This window comes from Mizuhopecten yessoensis, unplaced genomic scaffold, assembly GCF_002113885.1.
Source record: "Mizuhopecten yessoensis strain PY_sf001 unplaced genomic scaffold, ASM211388v2 scaffold11171, whole genome shotgun sequence".
In the NCBI taxonomy this organism is placed as follows: Eukaryota; Metazoa; Mollusca; class Bivalvia; order Pectinida; family Pectinidae; genus Mizuhopecten; species Mizuhopecten yessoensis.
The window spans coordinates 793,355-814,448 of record NW_018408915.1 but is presented as its reverse complement, the minus strand read 5'-3'; the positions used below and the strand labels follow the sequence as shown (position 1 = coordinate 814,448).

The 21,094-nt window shown below is 37.7% G+C and overlaps 2 protein-coding genes across 2 annotated transcripts in view; one reads left to right on the top strand and one right to left on the bottom strand.

The window, feature by feature from the left end:
- LOC110467366 overlaps positions 1 to 21,094 on the bottom strand; it is an 83,182-nt gene that overhangs the window by 48,924 nt on the left and 13,164 nt on the right. Inside the window, exon 5 of the mRNA XM_021524481.1 lies at positions 8,526 to 8,664. Within this exon, the coding sequence (XP_021380156.1) occupies positions 8,526 to 8,664 (139 nt within the window). The remainder of the gene's footprint in view (positions 1 to 8,525; positions 8,665 to 21,094) is intronic.
- LOC110467357 (noggin-2-like) overlaps positions 8,359 to 21,094 on the top strand; it is a 35,887-nt gene continuing 23,151 nt past the window's right edge. The window contains exon 1 of the mRNA XM_021524473.1: positions 8,359 to 8,517. The gene's annotated coding sequence lies outside the window, so the exon portion shown is untranslated. The remainder of the gene's footprint in view (positions 8,518 to 21,094) is intronic.

The window sequence follows — 21,094 nt, the reverse complement described above, 5'->3', positions numbered from 1 at the left end:
TCCTAATTTGCTGAGCGTTAAGCAGGAGTAGAAACTACCATTTTTAAAGACTTTGGTATGTCTCGGCCAGGGGACAGAACCCAAAGCCTTCCTCACAGGGGCGAACGCTCAACAAATGGCCAAAAGTGAGGCATTGTCAAGGGAGACATTAGGAAGAAGAAAGTTATTTAGAAAGGAGAGAAGAGATAAGGTCCCAAATTTAGTCGCCTCTTACGATCATGCAATTGGGGGCAGCAGGTACAATTCTTACGCCCTACCTGCAGGGTCAGTGGCGAATGCACAGTTTCAGTCAAATCATTATCAGCAGCAATGATATTGACCATACAATCTGTGAAAAGATATACCACATGGCATCTGGCATAATGCAAACACCAACGAAAGCAGTTATGGACGACATGACAGTGGCAACCAAGACAGTGGTGAAAGCAAGATATATCTTGCAGTATTTGGAAACCGTCCAGTCACAAGCATGAATGAAGTTCAAGTCAACTAAATCGGGGTTCCTGTTTTTAAGAAAGAAAGGAAAGATAAAAAGTTCAAGACTGGTGACAATTCCAATGGTCTCGGATGTTTATGTATGTGTTACGATGAACTTCTAGTACGATATACATATACACGATAGCACAATTAAGACATGTATCTACTAATACGACGTTTGACCTAGCTAGTGTATGCTCATCTGGGCGAACACTGCTGGTGTATGACGCATCAATGACAGCAGTAGGGTTATAGAGCAGATAGTGAGCAGACATCTATAAAAGTGGATGGGAGTATATTGTTTGCTTGGAGTCAGTGACCTCACGACAGCTGAGATGAAAAAGGTTTCCTAGGGAGACACAGACGAAAAGAAAGAGTAGGAGAAGAAAGCAAAGAAACGATATAGATTCCAAGTGCTGCAATAGGGGAAGTAGGTCAGATTTGGTTTGCGATAACACGGGCGGAAACCCATATATAACAGGGGGACTCACTGTCGTCATCTCTTACGGTAACATGTAGTGAGATGGAGTGGGCCAATTCTATCCCCGAACGTGCATGGGTATGAATGCGAATTTCAAAAGCAATGGCCTCTACGATGAATGGACAAAGGTGAAGCTACACTTGGAATCATTGCTTTATAAATTCAGGGTTATCAAATTCAGTTTCGCGATGCTCCTTTTGAACAGCAAGGATAAAAACGCAACAAGAAAATCAAGGGTTAACTAATAGTACATTCTAGATGGAAACTGGGTAGTAGACAGGACCACCAATTAGCTATAGAGATATTATTAGGACGGTGTCATCTTGCAGACAAAGATTGAGGACAGACCGTTGAATACGACAGGACAGAATGAGGAGAGAAAGTCAGCACAGAAGGAGATCGGAGCATTGAAGAGAGAAGGAAGAATGGTAAAAGCAGCAGAAATACGTGGTCAATAAAGAAGCTGGCTAAACAAGCAAGGCGTTAGAAAGAGGGCCTATCATGGAACGACAATTGGACCGAGCCAGAACACTGCATTCGAGTCACCCTGACATTGTATTTCGGTAACCCTCTATTTAAGAGGCTATCATTGTGGAATTGACAGAGCCATGGGAAGTACATATCGAGGGAGTAAATGAGGGAGAGACAAAATCCCAGCAATCGATGGGCGACTGTCAGTAGAATAAACCTTATTTAATTCAAAACAATTAAGAAACAAGTTATTTCAACTTATACTCATCACTCTTGTTGGTCCGGATGGAAACGGACAGGGCTTAATTTGTTAGGAAACCATAGTACCCGGATAAAACCCTTGTGGTCAGGCAGATGACCCGATACCTTTTCACGTCCGATTGGGGAATCGAACTCCGGACGTCTTCGTGAAAGGCGACAGCGCTATCAACTGTGCCACCCGACCACCCAGTAGAAAGGATGGCAATTTTTGCGTCTGGCAGTGGACGTTACAGGGGCTTCTCAATATTAAGTTCTTGTGGTGGGACCAGTTGACGCACCTCCGGAAGTTGTGGTAGACATCGTCGAAACAACTGAAGATGATCAAGACTCACGGGATAACGGCACGGACTTACTGGCATCATAACAGCTAAATATACATTGTATGAATGTAAACATTTTGTTCCTATTTCCGCATTATTTTAGAGTCTTCTTGTAAAATTTCCTTGTAAATAATGCAGTCATCCGCAAATACTCTGATTCCCTTCGGACTCCATGGTGGCGTGTGCCTTTAGTCATGAGCGCCGTACATATGCATTGCTGAAATCTACAGTGCCGCCATGCTGTGTTGTCTTCCCCTGTCCACGGTCGTTGTCATTTTTTCGATCAAATTAACAGATTGTATATACAGGCTTTTGACATTACAATGTTTCACCTACCTGGTTTGATTCAGTCGTTGACAAACGTCTGATAATACTAACCAAACACCAGGCAAGATTTCGGTATACAATGTTTTGCTAAATTTTCAGGCTCCTGCATTAGTCTTTGAATAATGAATATTTATACTTTTATGTGAGAAATGCATAAACATCCACATTCGGCCGATAATGACATTGTCCCCAAACTGCTTTAACCGGGCACAAGTTCTCACAACTTACTATGCCTTCTCTCATCAGTAACCAAATATAGAAATGACGAGAACACGCAATGCCTGAAAAGAGCAGAGAGGTAAGTTTCCGTAATTTATGATATTATCTCATCTGTATAACGGTGTATCTGTTCGGATTATTTTAATGACTTAACTGAAAATTAAATCGCTGTCAAAAAGTTTCCTCTCGCGCTCGAGTTTCATTGGTAACTCTTTTCTCATCCGGGTATGAACACCTAAGTGACTGAGCAGACGATAATGACGCGGAAAGGGCAATAAATCTATATGTAATTCACCTACTTACTAGTGTTTTAGAGTTGATTTTACTAATCACAAAACGGGAATAAAGCCTCGTGTTTCACTCTCGCGCTCTAGTTTCTCATTCTTCTCGTTCGGAGTCTCTTTGTAAATCTTTTCCTGAATCTTGTATTTTAACCATTGCGAAATTTAGATTATCTTCACACGACCTTCGTATAGAAAGGGGCAGATATGTGAGAATACCTCGTAATGAAAGACTTTGTTTAAAGTGTAATTTAGGCGATATAGAGGACGAATTGCATTTTATTCTTGTTTGTCCATTTTACAACGAAATAAGAACACAATACATTGACAGATATTACAGAATTAGACCGTCTATGTTTAAATTAATTAATTTACTTTCTGTTAGAAGTAAGAGGAAATTGAATAATCTTTCCAAATTTTTAATTTCTGCTTCACAACTGAGATCAAATGAATAATTACACATATTGTCCATCCTCCATAATATGTCTGTATTGCTGTGTATCACTCACTCAATTTTGTAAAATGTATTGTAATGTTTATGCTGATTAGCCGAAAGGCTNGGGGGGGGGACCGGTGACTGACACAGGGCTTTGTTCTCGTGAAACATGATTTTTTTCGGGGAAACAAAGAGGCGCGTTTCCCCTACGATTAACGGCAAATAGATATATAATCTAACATCAAGCTAGTAAACTTAGCGGAAGTGATCGAGATGAGACCGGATGCATTGATTAGTGATAAGATCGTATATAATGCAATCTCCTATGTATGACCATATAGCTGTTGATAGGACGTTAATCAATACTAAACCAAACCAATGTTTCAAATAACTTAACGACCTCAGCAAGATATACCTCCCACTTGCTCTTACAAGGTTTCTGGAGCAGACATTAATTGGCCATTACTCAATGAAAAATGTTCAGACCACAATTCCTTTCTTCATGACTGCCAAGTACCCAAAACTCCAACAAACAATTAATGAGAAGTTGCACTTACAATATTTCTGGTGCAGAAATTTGAAGTTTTAATGGTTAAAACTGAAGGAAAATAATTGCATCGGAAATTCCTTTTCTTCATGCACACGAACATACGATGTACTTTCACTGTGCCAAATAAGAGGAATTGCACTTACAATGATCACGGACAGACGGACGTTCATGGGGATTCCTATATACCCCTACACCTCCGTTTGCGTTGTCCAGTTTGACCCCTCTTGACGTTTGCTGGATTCAACCAACGGTCATTGACATTTTTTTTCTGTTGAAAACATCTGAAGGAACGCAGTTAATTTCGTTTTAAATATATGTCTGAAAGCGTGCTTTTATTTGAATACGGACTTTTTCTCGGCAACCGTGCTACATGTTAATGGTAAGTACCATCCGTCAATGACGTCATCTAACCGTCAATTAGTCCGGAACCACACCCTGATCAGATCATTTATCTCTCGAATTTGACGACTCTTCTTCGCCAGGAACTGATGCTAAGGAGGTGATAAAGTCTGTAATTGGATCGTATAACTTTTTTTCACCCAACTGATCATCAGTATGTCGATTGTTGTACCTAGTTCGTACTTTCTAAACATACACCGAGGACCGCCTATACGGCGGGGTTTTCCCCCGTATCGCCGACAACGAAGGTTGCCGGGTTTAAGGAGCATTTCAAATACAGGAAAATAACGAGAACTTCATGCGACAATACAGCTGTTGTGGAATATAGAAGTCGAAATAAAAGTTTCCAATGTTTCAACAACTGAGTTCTGATCTTATTATCGAAAAACACCACGTGATACGCGAATAAAAATGGGTCTTATCAAGGACACACGTACGCATTTGATCGTGAAAAGGGCTTAATTGCTGTTTTAAGACTATTAATAGAAACAAATTCTTTGAAAAACTCGGTGAATATGTTTCAAGAACATTAAACATAGAATATGAAAATTGCTTATGCATGGAATCTAACGGATAGGAAAGAGCTTTCGTCTAAATTAAAAAAACAAATCCAAAAAGTAATCTGATTTTAATTTAATCTTTCTTAGTTGTGTATACAATAGTCCTCTTGATAAGGTGATTATAAAAATCACAAGTGGGTGTAATATTGTCCGTGTCTGATACGCCTCTAAATGTGGGGCTAATGTGTAGGTTATCATATGTAGCGCATGTAGATTTAACATATGAATTAAGTGTCGAGAGATTATTGTTGATGACATATCTACACCCCACTGTGTCGAGCTTTGGGATTAATAAGCCTTTAATACATAAAAAAAAAATCATCAAAATTATTTATTTTCTTAAATATTGCTAAAATTGACTTTTTTTATATAATATCACATGTCAATCATTTTAAGTCCAAGGAACATATATTTTGCATTTTATATTTTAACGAAAGTGAAAATAAAAATTCAGAAATTCTAAATACGCCTAGACTGTTGTTAAGCTAGAGAGGTCTATTTAACTGAGACATGGTAGATATCAAGCAAATGAGGTGTGTCTAACAGAAACAATACTTGACATGCTTTGCTAATGTGTTGTAATGCATTCATTGGCAGGATCTGTAATGATACAGGCGCGCCAGACATTGGCGGCTCGGTACACGCGTTAAACTTTCCGGAAATAAGTGTCTTTTTGTTACCTTCTTGACTTCAATTTCATCACTTCCAGTGATATTGTGAAAATGTCTTAAAATCGCAATAGGGGTTTAAATAGAAAAATTGTGCTGGCAAGTTCCGCCCAATGTAATTTTGGGATGGGTAATGTAGGCGATCGTCTCCCGGGGAAGATTCCGGCTCACGATGCAATCCTTGTCCCTTCTAGTCTCAATTGTATGGACAATTACCCTAAAGCCATGAACGAGGTCTAAATGTTTTACTTTATGAAAGGAAACCATAAGCGTAGGCATTCATGTTGTACTAGAGAGACACCAATATACTGGATCGTTCTATTGCAACGTTATAGGTTACGGTTAATGTGGTCTAATGTCACGCACCGGAAGTAATTAATTAAGGAGGTCCTATATGTATCTGTTAGCCATTCATTAACGAGGACCGATGTACCCGGAAGTAATTAATTAACGATGTTACTTGAAACCGAAATCCAAGATGTTATATATACTTGGAATTCATTGAAGGAAAATCGATGTCTAATGTAACCGGAAATCATTAACAAGGTCCGGTGTGCCTGGAAGTCATTAATAAACAAGGTCCAATGTTTTAAAGACGTTAATCATGATTAAGAACTATGTTACCGAATGTAATTAATTGACAAGGCTCATTGTATATGGACGTGATCCACTAAAGAGTTTCAATGAAACCTTGGACCTGGAAGGAATTCATTAACGAGACCCAATGCTTTGGAAATGTTCCAATACTCCTGATAGTTTCATTAAAAGATGCGTTGTTCTCGGAAGTCATCAATTAACGAGATTTCTTTTTACCCGGAAGTTATCCTTTACCAAAGTCCAATTTATCCGGAAGTCTTTCATTCACGAGCTTCAAATATCCGTTTATTAAAGAGGCCCAATGCACCAAGAAAGCATTCATTAAAGAAGCAAATGTTACTGGAAATTACACATTTACGAGATCTTCTGCAAAAATGTTTTTCTATTTTCAGAGGTCCAATATTTCCAGAAGCGATTAAAAATAAAAAATATTCATTGTACCCGGAACTCATTAATTAACGTGGTTTCCTCATACCGGAAGTCTTCATTAACGGAGTCCAATTGTACCCGGCAGTCTTTCATATAGAGGTTTCCTTATACCCGGAAGTCTTCATAAACGAAGTCCATATTCATTTTGTATCCGGAAGTAATTCATTAACGAGCTTTCCTTATACCCGGAAGTCTTCATTATTGAAGTCCAATGTCTCTGGAAGCCATTTATTAATGAGGTTTTCTTATATCCGGAAGTCTTCATTATTGAAGTCCAATGTACCCGGAATTCATTCATTAACGAGTTTTTCTTATACCCGGACGTCTTCATTGACGAAGTCCATTTTACCCGGAAGTCATTCATTAACGAGACCCATGATACTCCTCGGACAGAATGTATTCATTAAAGGGGTTCAATGTATTCAGAGGTCATGTAGTCACGAAGTCTAATATTCCCGAAATTCTTTCACTTACCAAGTCAAACATTTCCGGAAGTCATGCGTTTGCGATGTCATTTGTACTTAGAAGTAGTACGTTAAAATGCTTATCTTTAAAGATGTTTGGTGATGTTTTTTGTTCAGCCATTACCTTAATGCTTAGACCTTAGTGCATTGTATTGTTTCAGCGACTGGAGTAACAGTGTTTATTTTAAAGAAACTAAAAGTACATTTTTGCATAAAGTAAACCTTTTATGTTCGCACACACATTTGAAATGAATACGTTCAATATTTCAACAGTACTGAATATAGCAATAGACATTCAATGTGTGTTATTCATGTAATATATATATAATAGTTACCGTAACACTCGCGCCTCGGCTTAAAATCACAGCTGATCCTATTCCGTCTTTGAGTATTGCAGAGTTATCTTCTCTTGTGAGCAGGTATTGATTGTTACGTCATTGGTTTGTGTGAGAAAATTGCGTCATTTTCTCAAAAATTGATGACGTTACTCTCACAAACAAATGACGTAACAATCAATCCCTGCTCACAAGTGCAGATAACTCTGCAATACACAAAGACGGAATAGCTGACGAAGATGGACTTTAGTTTACGAGGCCCCTTTTTTTAGAGAAAAGGATGCACCTTTCCCAAGAAAACATAAGCCGGATAACGGGATAACCGGATTAGAACGTGGCTATTCCGTCTATACGTATTACAGAGTTATCTTCTCTTGTGAGCAGGTATTGATTGTTACGTCATTGGTTTGTGTGAGAAAATTACGTCGTTTTCTCAAAAACTGATGACGTTACTCTCACAAACAAATGACGTAACAATCAATTCCTGCTCATAAGAGACGGAATACGTACTGTGCAACGGAAACAATGTTCATTTGGTATTATGCGGTAAGCACTTCACATGCGATGCTATCAAAACTTCCAATTTCAAACATTACAAACATGTATGTGAACGCTCGTAAAGTTTTGCATGAAATGGTAATAATTGATTATAGGACACCATGGTGAGAATGTACGATGTTATGTAGTAATTCGAGTGTACAATTGAAATATTTGGCTTAATTTCAATTTTCACTATGAAGAACGCTCAGTGCAATCCTGTACTTGAAGACTTGCTCCTCGTGTGAAAAGGAAGGCTAATTTGAGAATGAAATCCCAGTGGGTTAATTCTAGGTAAGAAATACGATTAAATGCTAATGTGTTAAGACTGGTCATAAAATTTGGACTGTAAAATATTTCTCCAAAAATAATAAAGTACCTATAAAACCAGCGATATCTAGAGAAAGTGAGCACGTGCTGAGATGCATGCTCGCTCGGACTCCTACTCTAGAGAGATGTGTTATCTTATGCTATCTATGTGAACCAATCTGATGCTGAGAATGTCGTCAATCGAACACTCTGTGGCGGAGAGGGGCTACTCGGTACGGCGGAGACGGGGAGACCGTACGGTGGAGACGGGGAGACTGGAGGTTATACAGCGAACCGAGCACGCCCATCACTCACCCATCGCTCGCGATACACATCACATACCGGTGTCACTCACTGAAGAATAACATCTCACAGACGAAGGTGGGGGGTAAATTGGTGAGTACCTTTCATCTTCATCGTAATTGTCGTCATAATCCTCACTAATCTCCTTTGTCCTATCCTCATAGGCGTCCCCCTCATCCTCGTCGGCGCCATCCTCCTCTTCCTCGTCGGCGCCATCGTCGTTCACGTCCACATTGTCGACTTTTTTTCGTCGTCGTCATCATCATAATATGACCTTTGCTAATTTTCTTTCTGTTTTAACATTATCATTGCCCAAACAATTGTGCAGATGATAGGTAACAGTTCTATCAAATTATTAACGCCGCTTTCTCGAATACAATTATATATAAGAACAAGTTATAGCAAGAAAGATAAAAAAAACCCACATAAATGATATTACCAGGCAGAACAAAAAAATAGTGTTTCTAATTATTATAAAATATTTCAAAACCTTCTATACTGGACATCGCAAAGTGGTGGTTCTGAACAGGTCTAAACATATATAGGATCTTAAATGAGTTTTCATTTCATATGAGATTTTATGAAACGAGACTTCGGAGTTTTTATTTTAGCGTGCCTTGGCAAACAAAAATTAAAACTTCGAGACGAGTTTCATAAAAGCTCACATGAAACGAAAACAAATTTAAGATACTTTTAATCACATAACTCAGAAAACTTATATTTTTAAAGGTTTTAAATCCAAAATTTAGAGGGCTTAATCAAACGGAGACAGCCATTTTGTTGCGCCATTCACAATTTATGACGTCAAGTCAGTGTCCATATTATGACGTCACAATTGATTTCTGACTAGCACAGCCAATGAAAAACGCTATTACACGGGCGAATTCACTGGATAACAGGCTGATTATGTGATAAAACTATGTTAGTGTCAGCCTAGACTGGCTACCAGCCCCCAATTGTTTATGAAGAATTTTTCAACTACAATTTTTTCTGCTAGCTTATCTCCCCCTAGTTTAATCAGACATCCAAGTGATCAAAATTATTAGAGTTAATTTTCTTTTCTACTGAATAATTAAATATCTATATAATATTCTAGAGACGGGGGCGAATTTAGCGTCAGCCGACAGGTTTTCATTTCCAAAAATCATTGTAATTTGCATATTTCAACGATGTAAGTGAAGAAGCAATTTTTTTTTTCTTTCATAAAATTGACGTATAGCTATATTGTTGACACTCTAGAAAGTAGTAACAAGACATGAACTGTTGCGAAGACACAAAGCATAAGTAAATCAATCAATAAAATAAAGCAATTGTTTTGCATATTCTGCAGTAACACGTATCGTGCATCCATAAACCATGCAAGTCCTACGAGATTTATGAACATGTTATCATGATTTTGACATCATCCATTAGTTGGATGATAGAATAAATCGTTTCCGACGTGATTTAAGCGGTCCTAATCTCATACTGAATGTCGAACCTTGACTCTTAGACTCATCATTTCGGAGGGAGTATGTGCGATTTTGTTTATGCTTCTAACAGGAAGGTATATCAAGCACACCTTCTCGGTGTAATTTATGATGCCCATTTTATATACACACATAACGTGTTGACATTTCTTTTGAAATTGCTAGTGTTTCAATATTTTCATCAGCGTGACACCGTTTATATTTTGATTTGATTTATTCGAGAAAGAGCGATTGCATATGGTCTTAGTATAGAAGCTGTTACTATCGCTATGTATTACCGCGGTATATGGTTAACGTATACAAGCAAGGTTTGTTTTTACACAGATTGTTTAATCCGGACATTGAGCATAACGAAATTCTGTCACAGTCGACCCTACAACTACAAAACCTTGATATTCTAAAAGAAATACACTCTTACCCAAGCCTTTTCCAGGATCACACTGTGTGCCATTTTGGGGACACTATGATACACCACACACGTCACATTAGTGATCTCTATGATACACCACACACGTCACATTAGTGATCTCTATGATACACCACACACGTCACATTAGTGATCTCTATGATACACCACACACGTCACATTAGTGATCTCTATGATACACCACACACGTCACATTAGTGATCTCTATGATACACCACACACGTCACATTAGTGATCTCTATGATACACCACACACGTCACATTAGTGATCTCTATGATACACCACACACGTCACATTAGTGATCTCTATGATACACCACACACGTCACATTAGTGATCTCTATGATACACCACACACGTCACATTGCTGATCTCTATGATACACCACACACGTCACATTAGTGATCTCTATGATACACCACACACGTCACATTGCTGATCTCTATGATACACAACACACGTCACATTAGTGATCTCTATAATACACAACACACGTCACATTAGTGACACTATCATACACCACACACGTCACATTAGTGACACTATCATACACCACACACGTCACATTAGTGACACTATCATACACCACACACGTCACATTAGTGACACTATCATACACCACACACGTCACATTAGTGACACTATCATACACCACACACGTCACATTAGTGACACTATCATACACCACACACGTCACATTAGTGACACTATCATACACCACACACGTCACATTAGTGACACTATCATACACCACACACGTCACATTAGTGACACTATCATACACCACACACGTCACATTAGTGACACTATCATACACCACACACGTCACATTAGTGACACTATCATACACCACACACGTCACATTAGTGACACTATCATACACCACACACGTCACATTAGTGACACTATCATACACCACACACGTCACATTAGTGACACTATCATACACCACACACGTCACATTAGTGACACTATCATACACCACACACGTCACATTAGTGACACTATCATACACCACACACGTCACATTAGTGACACTATCATACACCACACACGTCACATTAGTGACACTATCATACACCACACACGTCACATTAGTGACACTATCATACACCACACACGTCACATTAGTGACACTATCATACACCACACACGTCACATTAGTGACACTATCATACACCACACACGTCACATTAGTGACACTATCATACACCACACACGTCACATTAGTGACACTATCATACACCACACACGTCACATTAGTGACACTATCATACACCACACACGTCACATTAGTGACACTATCATACACCACACACGTCACATTAGTGACACTATCATACACCACACACGTCACATTAGTGACACTATCATACACCACACACGTCACATTAGTGACACTATCATACACCACACACGTCACATTAGTGACACTATCATACACCACACACGTCACATTAGTGACACTATCATACACCACACACGTCACATTAGTGACACTATCATACACCACACACGTCACATTAGTGACACTATCATACACCACACACGTCACATTAGTGACACTATCATACACCACACACGTCACATTAGTGACACTATCATACACCACACACGTCACATTAGTGACACTATCATACACCACACACGTCACATTAGTGACACTATCATACACCACACACGTCACATTAGTGACACTATCATACACCACACACGTCACATTAGTGACACTATCATACACCACACACGTCACATTAGTGACACTATCATACACCACACACGTCACATTAGTGACACTATCATACACCACACACGTCACATTAGTGACACTATCATACACCACACACGTCACATTAGTGACACTATCATACACCACACACGTCACATTAGTGACACTATCATACACCACACACGTCACATTAGTGACACTATCATACACCACACACGTCACATTAGTGACACTATCATACACCACACACGTCACATTAGTGACACTATCATACACCACACACGTCACATTAGTGACACTATCATACACCACACACGTCACATTAGTGACACTATCATACACCACACACGTCACATTAGTGACACTATCATACACCACACACGTCACATTAGTGACACTATCATACACCACACACGTCACATTAGTGACACTATCATACACCACACACGTCACATTAGTGACACTATCATACACCACACACGTCACATTAGTGACACTATCATACACCACACACGTCACATTAGTGACACTATCATACACCACACACGTCACATTAGTGACACTATCATACACCACACACGTCACATTAGTGACACTATCATACACCACACACGTCACATTAGTGACACTATCATACACCACACACGTCACATTAGTGACACTATCATACACCACACACGTCACATTAGTGACACTATCATACACCACACACGTCACATTAGTGACACTATCATACACCACACACGTCACATTAGTGACACTATCATACACCACACACGTCACATTAGTGACACTATCATACACCACACACGTCACATTAGTGACACTATCATACACCACACACGTCACATTAGTGACACTATCATACACCACACACGTCACATTAGTGACACTATCATACACCACACACGTCACATTAGTGACACTATCATACACCACACACGTCACATTAGTGACACTATCATACACCACACACGTCACATTAGTGACACTATCATACACCACACACGTCACATTAGTGACACTATCATACACCACACACGTCACATTAGTGACACTATCATACACCACACACGTCACATTAGTGACACTATCATACACCACACACGTCACATTAGTGACACTATCATACACCACACACGTCACATTAGTGACACTATCATACACCACACACGTCACATTAGTGACACTATCATACACCACACACGTCACATTAGTGACACTATCATACACCACACACGTCACATTAGTGACACTATCATACACCACACACGTCACATTAGTGACACTATCATACACCACACACGTCACATTAGTGACACTATCATACACCACACACGTCACATTAGTGACACTATCATACACCACACACGTCACATTAGTGACACTATCATACACCACACACGTCACATTAGTGACACTATCATACACCACACACGTCACATTAGTGACACTATCATACACCACACACGTCACATTAGTGACACTATCATACACCACACACGTCACATTAGTGACACTATCATACACCACACACGTCACATTAGTGACACTATCATACACCACACACGTCACATTAGTGACACTATCATACACCACACACGTCACATTAGTGACACTATCATACACCACACACGTCACATTAGTGACACTATCATACACCACACACGTCACATTAGTGACACTATCATACACCACACACGTCACATTAGTGACACTATCATACACCACACACGTCACATTAGTGACACTATCATACACCACACACGTCACATTAGTGACACTATCATACACCACACACGTCACATTAGTGACACTATCATACACCACACACGTCACATTAGTGACACTATCATACACCACACACGTCACATTAGTGACACTATCATACACCACACACGTCACATTAGTGACACTATCATACACCACACACGTCACATTAGTGACACTATCATACACCACACACGTCACATTAGTGACACTATCATACACCACACACGTCACATTGCTGATCTCTATAATACACAACACACATCATATTAGTGATCTCTATGATACAATCAAACGGACACATTAGTGACACTATCGTACACCACACACCACACATTAGTGACACTATCATACACCACACACGTCACATTAGTGATCTCTATATTACACAATACACGTCACATTAGTGACACTATCGTACACCACACACGTCACATTAGTGACACTATCATACACCACACACGTCACATTAGTGACACTATCGTACACCACACACGTCACATTAGTGATCTCTATATTACACAACACACGTCACATTAGTGACACTATCATACACCATACACGTCACATTAGTGATCTCTATAATACACAATACACGTCACATTCGTAATCTCTTTAATACACCGTACACGTCACATTAGTGATCTCTATAATACACAATACACGTCACATTAGTAATCTCTATCATACACAATACACATCACACTAGTAATCTCTATCATACACAACATACGTCACATTCGTGTTCTCTATAATACACAATGCACGTCACATTAGTGATCTCTATAATACACAACACACGTCACATAAGTGATCTCTATAATACACAATACACGTCCCATTAGTGATCTCTATAATACACAATACACGTCACATTAGTAATCTCTATAATTCACTCGTCACATAAGTGATATATATATATAATACACAATACACGTCACATTAGTGATCTCTATAATACACAATACACGTCACATTCGTGATCTCTATAATACACAATACACGTCACATTAGTGACACTATCATACACAACACACGTCACATTAGTGATCTCTATAACACACAACATATGCCACATAAGAGATCACTAAAATACATACACAATCTCTATAATACACAATACACGTCCCATTATTGATCTCTATAATACACAATAAACGTCACATTAGTGATCTCTATGATACACAATACACGTCACATCAGTGATCTCTATGATACACAATACACGTCACATCAGTGATCTCTATGATACACAATACACGTCACATCAGTGATCTCTATGATACACAATACACGTCCCATTAGTGATCTCTATAACACACAACATATGCCACATAAGAGATCACTAAAATACATACACAACACTCGTGACATACGTGATCTCTATAATGCACAACACATGTCACATTAGTGATCTCTATAATACACCGTCACATTATTGATCTCTATAATACACAATAAACGTCACATTAGTGATCTCTATGATACACAATACGTCCCATTAGTGATCTCTATAATACACCACACACGTCACATTAGTTACACAACACTCGTGACATACGTGATCTCTATAATGCACAACACATGTCACATTAGTGATCTCTATAATACACAATACACATTACACTAGTAATCTCTATAATACACAATTTAGTGATCTCTATAACACACAACATATGCCACATAAGAGATCACTAAAATACATACACAATCTCTATAATACACAATACACGTCACATTGATGATCTCTATCTCGTCACATAAGTGATATATATATAATACACAATACACGTCACATTATTGATCTCTATAATACACAATACACGTCACATCCACACACGTCACATTAGTGATCTCTATAACACACAACATATGTCACATAAGAGATCACTAAAATACATACACAACACTCGTGACATACGTGATCTCTATAATGCACAACACATGTCACATTAGTGATCTCTATAATACACAATACTCGTCACATTAGTGATCTTTATGATACACAATACACGTCACATTAGTGATCTTTATGATACACAATACACGTCACATTGCTGATCTCTATAATACACAACACATGTCACATTAGTGATCTCTATTATACACAATACACGTCACATTCATAATCTCTATAATACACCATACACGTCACATTAGTGATCTCTAATACACCACACACGTCACATTAGTTACACAACACTCGTGACATACGTGATCTCTATAATGCACAACACACGTCACATTCGTGTTCTCTATAATACACAATACACGTCAGATTAGTAATCTCTATAATTCACTCGTCACAAAAGTGATATATATATATAATACACAACACTCGTCACATTATTGATCTCTATACACCACACACGTCACATTAGGGACACTATCATACACCACACACGTCACATTCGTGATCTCTATAATACACAAGACTCGTCACATCAGTGATTTCTATGATACACAATACACGTCCCATTAGTGATCTCTATAATACACAATACACATCACACTAGTAATCTCTATAATACACAATACACGTCACATTGATGATCTCTATAATACACAACACACGTCACATATTGATAATTTTTATAATATACAAAACACGTCACACAAGTGATATCTATGATACACAAAACTCGTCACATTATTGATCTCTATAATACACAATACACGTCACATTCATAATCTCTATAATACACCATACACGTCACATTAGTGATCTCTATGATACACAATACACGTCACATTGCTGATCTCTATAATACACAACACATGTCACATTAGTGATCTCTATTATACACAATACACGTCACATTCATAATCTCTATAATACACCATACACGTCACATTAGTGATCTCTATAATACACCACACACGTCACATTAGTAATCTCTATCATACACCACACATGTCACATTAGTGATCTCTATAATACACAACACACGTCACATTCGTGTTCTCTATAATACACAATACACATCACATAAGTTATTTCTATAATACACAATACACACCACACACGTCACATTAGTAATATCTATCATACACCACACATGTCACATTAGAGATCTCTATAATACACAACACTCGCCACATCAGTGATTTCTATGATACACAATACACGTCCCATTAGTGATCCCTATAATACACAATACACATCACATAAGTGATTTCTATAATACACAATACACGTCCCATTATTGATCTCTATAATACACAATACACGTCACATTGATGATCTCTATAATACACAACACACGTCACATATTGATCTCTATAATACACAATACACGTCGCATTAGTAATCTGTATAATTCACTCGTCACATAAGTTATATTTATATAATACACAACACTCGTCACATTATTGATCTCTATAATACACAATACACGTCACATTGATGATATCTATAACACTCAATACACGTCACATTAGTGATATCTATTATACACTCCACACGTCACATTAGTGATATATATAGTACACAACACCCGTCATATTAGTGATATCTATAATACACAACACACGCCACATTAGTGATATATATATATAATACACAACACTCGTCACATTATTGATCTCTATAATAAACAACACACGTCACATTATTGATCTCTATAAGACACAATACACGTCACATTAATGATCTTTATGATACACAACACACGTCACATCAGTGATTTCTATGATACACAATACACGTCCCATTAGTGATCTCTATAATACACAATACATATCACACTAGTAATCTCTATCATACACAACACACGTCACATTCGTGTTCTCTATAATACACAATACACGTCACATTAGTGATGTCTATAATACACAACACTTGTCACATAAGTGATCCCTATAATACACAATACACGCCACATTAGTGATCTCTATAACACACAACACATGTCACATTGATGATTTCTATAATGCACAACACACGTCACATTAGTGATCTTTATAATACACAACACTTGTCACATAAGTGATCTCTATAATACACAATACACGTCACATTCGTGATCTCTATAACACACAACACATGTCACATAAGAGATCACTAAAATACACAACATTCGTGACATACGTAATCTCTATAATTCACTCGTCACATAAGTGATATCTATAATACACAATACGCGTCACATTAGTGATCTCTATGATACAAAATACCCGTCACATTGCTGATCTCTATAATACACAACACACGTCACATTAGTGATCTCTATGATACACAATACACGTCCCATTGATGATCTCTATCATACACAACACATGTCACATTGATGATCTCTATTATACACAACACACGTCACATTAGTGATCTCTATAATACACAATACACGTCACATTAGTACACAATACACGTCACATTGCTGATCTGTATAATACACAGTGATATCTATGATACACAACCCTCGTCACATTATTGATCTCTATGATACACAATACGCGTCCCATTGATGATCTCTATCATAATAATACACAATACACGTCACATAGTGATCTCTATGATACACAACACTTGTCACATTAGTGATCTCTATATTACACCACACACGTCACATTAGTGATATCTCTATAATACACAACACACGTAACATTCGTGTATTATAGAGAACACGAATGTGACGTGTGTTGTGTATGATAGAGATTACTAGTGTGATATGTATTGTGTATTATAGAGATCCCTAATGTGGCGGGTATTGTGTATCATAGAGATCACGACTGTTACGTGTATTGTTTATTATAGAGATCATCATTTTGACGAGTGTTGTGTATAATAGAGATCATCAATGTGACATTTGTTGTGTATGATAGAGATCACTAATGTTATGTGTATTTTGTATCATAGAGATACACAATACACGTCACTTAAGTGACCTCCATGATACAAAATACACGTAACATAAGTGTGATCTCTATAATACACAATATTATTGATCTCTATAATACACGATACACGTCACATTAGTGATCGCTATAATACACAAGACACGTCACATTAGTGATCTCGATGATACAAAATACACGTCACATTGCTGATCTGTATAATACACAACACACGTCGCATTAGTGATCTCTATGATACTCAATACACGTCACATAAGTGATTCTATAACACACAACACATGTCATGATAGAGATCATCAATGGGACGTGTATTGTGTATTAAAGAGATCACTAATGTGACGTGGATTGTGTATCATAGAGATCACGTGTATTGTGTATTATAGAATGTAACGTGTATTGTGTATTATAGAGATTCACTAATGTGACGTGTATTGTGATTGTGTATTATAAACATCAGTAATGTGACGGGTGTTGTGTATTATAGAGAGCACTAATGTGACGTGTGTGGTTTATTATAGAGATCACTAATGTGTCGTGTATTGTGTATTATAAACATCACTAATTTGGCGTGTGTTGTGTATTATAGAGATCACTTAAGTGACGTGTATTGTGTATCTCTATGATACAAAATACACGTAACATAAGTGTGATCTCTATAATACACAATACACGTGATCTCTATGATACACAATACAAGTCACATTCGTGATCTCTATAAGAACAACACATGTCACATAAGTGATCTCTATAATACACAATCCACGTCACATTAGGGATCTCTATGATACACAATACGACACTATCATACACCACACACATCACATTAGTGACACTATCATACAACACACACGTCACATTAGTGATATCTCTATAATACACAACACACGTCACATAAGTGATATCTATAATACACAATACACGTCGCATTAGTGACACTATCATACACTATCATACACCACACACATCACATTAGTGACACTATCATAAACAACACACGTCACCTTAGTGATCTCTATAATACACCACACAGGTCACATTAGTGACACTATCATCCACCACACACGTCAAATTAGTGATCTCTATGATACATGATCTCTATAACACACAACACATTATTATACACAACACACGTCACATTAGTGATCTTTATGATACACAATACACGTCACATAAGTGATCCCTATGATACAAAATACACATAACATTAGTGATCTCTATCATACACAACAAACACAATACACGTCACATTAGTTATCTCTATGATACAAAATACACGTCACCTTGCTGATCTCTATAATACACATCTCTATAACACACAACACATTTCACATAAGTGATATCTATGATACACAACACTCCTCACATTATTGATCTCTATGATACACAATACCCGCCACATTAGGGATCTCTATAATACACAATACTCGTCACATTAGTGATCTTTATGATACACAATACACGTCCCATAGATGATCTCTATCATACACAACAAATGTCACATTGATGATCTCTATTATACACAACACACGACACATTATTGATCTCTATAATAAACAACGCACGTCACATTATTGATCTCTAAAATACACAATACACGTCACATAAGTGATCTCTAGGAGACACAATACACGTCACTTAAGAGATCTCTATGATACAAAATACGCGTCACATTGCTGATCTCTATAACACACAACATATGTCACATAAGAGATCACTAAAATACATACACAACACTCGTGACATACGTGATCTCTATAATGCACAACACATGCCACATTAGTTATCTCTATGATACAAAATACACGTCACATTGCTGATCTGTATAATACACAGTGATATCTATGATACACAACACTCCTCACATTATTGATCTCTATAAGACACAATACACGTCACATTAGTTATCTCTATGATACACAATACATGTCACTTAAGTGATCTCTATGATACAAAATACACGTGACATTAGTGATCTCTATCATACACAACAAACACAATACACGTCACATTAGTACACAATACACGTCACATTGCTGATCTGTATAATACACAACACACGTCGCATTAGCGATCTCTATGATACACAATACCCGCCACATTAGGGATCTCTATAATACACAATACTATAATACACAATACACGTCATATTAATACACAATACACGTCACATTGCTGATCTGTATAATACACAACACACGTCGCATTAGCGATCTCTATGATACACAATACGACACTATCATACACCACACACATCACATTAGTGACACTATCATCCACCACACACGTCAAATTAGTGATCTCTATGATACAAAATACACGTAACATTAGTGATCTTTATCATACAATTAGTGATCTCTATAATACAAAATACACGTCACATTGCTGATCTGTATAATACACAACACACGTCACATAAGT